The sequence below is a fragment of the Eimeria mitis genome, genomic scaffold (genome assembly GCF_000499745.2).
Source record: "Eimeria mitis Houghton genomic scaffold, Emh_scaff773, whole genome shotgun sequence".
Taxonomy (NCBI): Eukaryota; Apicomplexa; class Conoidasida; order Eucoccidiorida; family Eimeriidae; genus Eimeria; species Eimeria mitis.
In genome coordinates this window covers 5,889-6,356 of record NW_013575671.1, presented here as the reverse complement: position 1 = coordinate 6,356, position 468 = coordinate 5,889, and the positions used below count along the sequence as shown (strand labels likewise).

The 468-nt window shown below is 59.4% G+C and overlaps 2 protein-coding genes across 2 annotated transcripts in view; both read right to left on the bottom strand.

The window, feature by feature from the left end:
- EMH_0021840 (uncharacterized protein) overlaps positions 1-88 on the bottom strand; it is a gene marked incomplete at both ends in the record, with an annotated part of 4,955 nt that extends 4,867 nt beyond the window's left edge. Inside the window, one exon of the mRNA XM_013501847.1 lies at positions 3-88. Coding sequence (XP_013357301.1) covers positions 3-88 — 86 coding nt within the window. The remainder of the gene's footprint in view (positions 1-2) is intronic.
- A 222-nt stretch (positions 89-310) lies between these two features.
- The window catches only part of EMH_0021830 (uncharacterized protein), a gene marked incomplete at both ends in the record, with an annotated part of 798 nt that continues 640 nt past the window's right edge, over positions 311-468 (bottom strand). Inside the window, one exon of the mRNA XM_013501846.1 lies at positions 311-468. Within this exon, the coding sequence (XP_013357300.1) occupies positions 311-468 (158 nt within the window).

The window sequence follows — 468 nt, the reverse complement described above, 5'->3', positions numbered from 1 at the left end:
CCAACAAGCAACAGCAGCAGCTGCTGCTGCTGCAGTTGCTGCTGCTGCTGCTGCTGCTGCTGCTGCTGCTCTGGGGGCCCCTTATCATCGTTCTGCTGCAGCAGCTGCAAGCAGCTCCAGCACTGCAGCAAACAGTCAACAGCAGCAGCAACAATCTGCTTTCGCCTCATCCTTGTGTTGCAGCTGCTACTGCTTCTGCTGCTGCTGCTGCTGTTGCTGCTGCTGCTGCTGTTGCTGCTGCTGCTGCTGCTGCTGTTGCCGCTGCTGCTGCGGTTGCTGCTGTAGCAGCAGCAGGGCCAGAGAATCTCATTCACAGCAGCATTGGCTGCGGCTGTTGCTTCAGCTGCTGTTGCCGCTGCTGTAGTTGCTGCTGTAGTTGCTGCTGCTGCTGCTGATGTTGCTGCTGCTGCTGCTGCTGCTGCTGCTGCTGCTGGTGGCGGGGCGTCTTCAAGGGTACAGCGTGCAAGA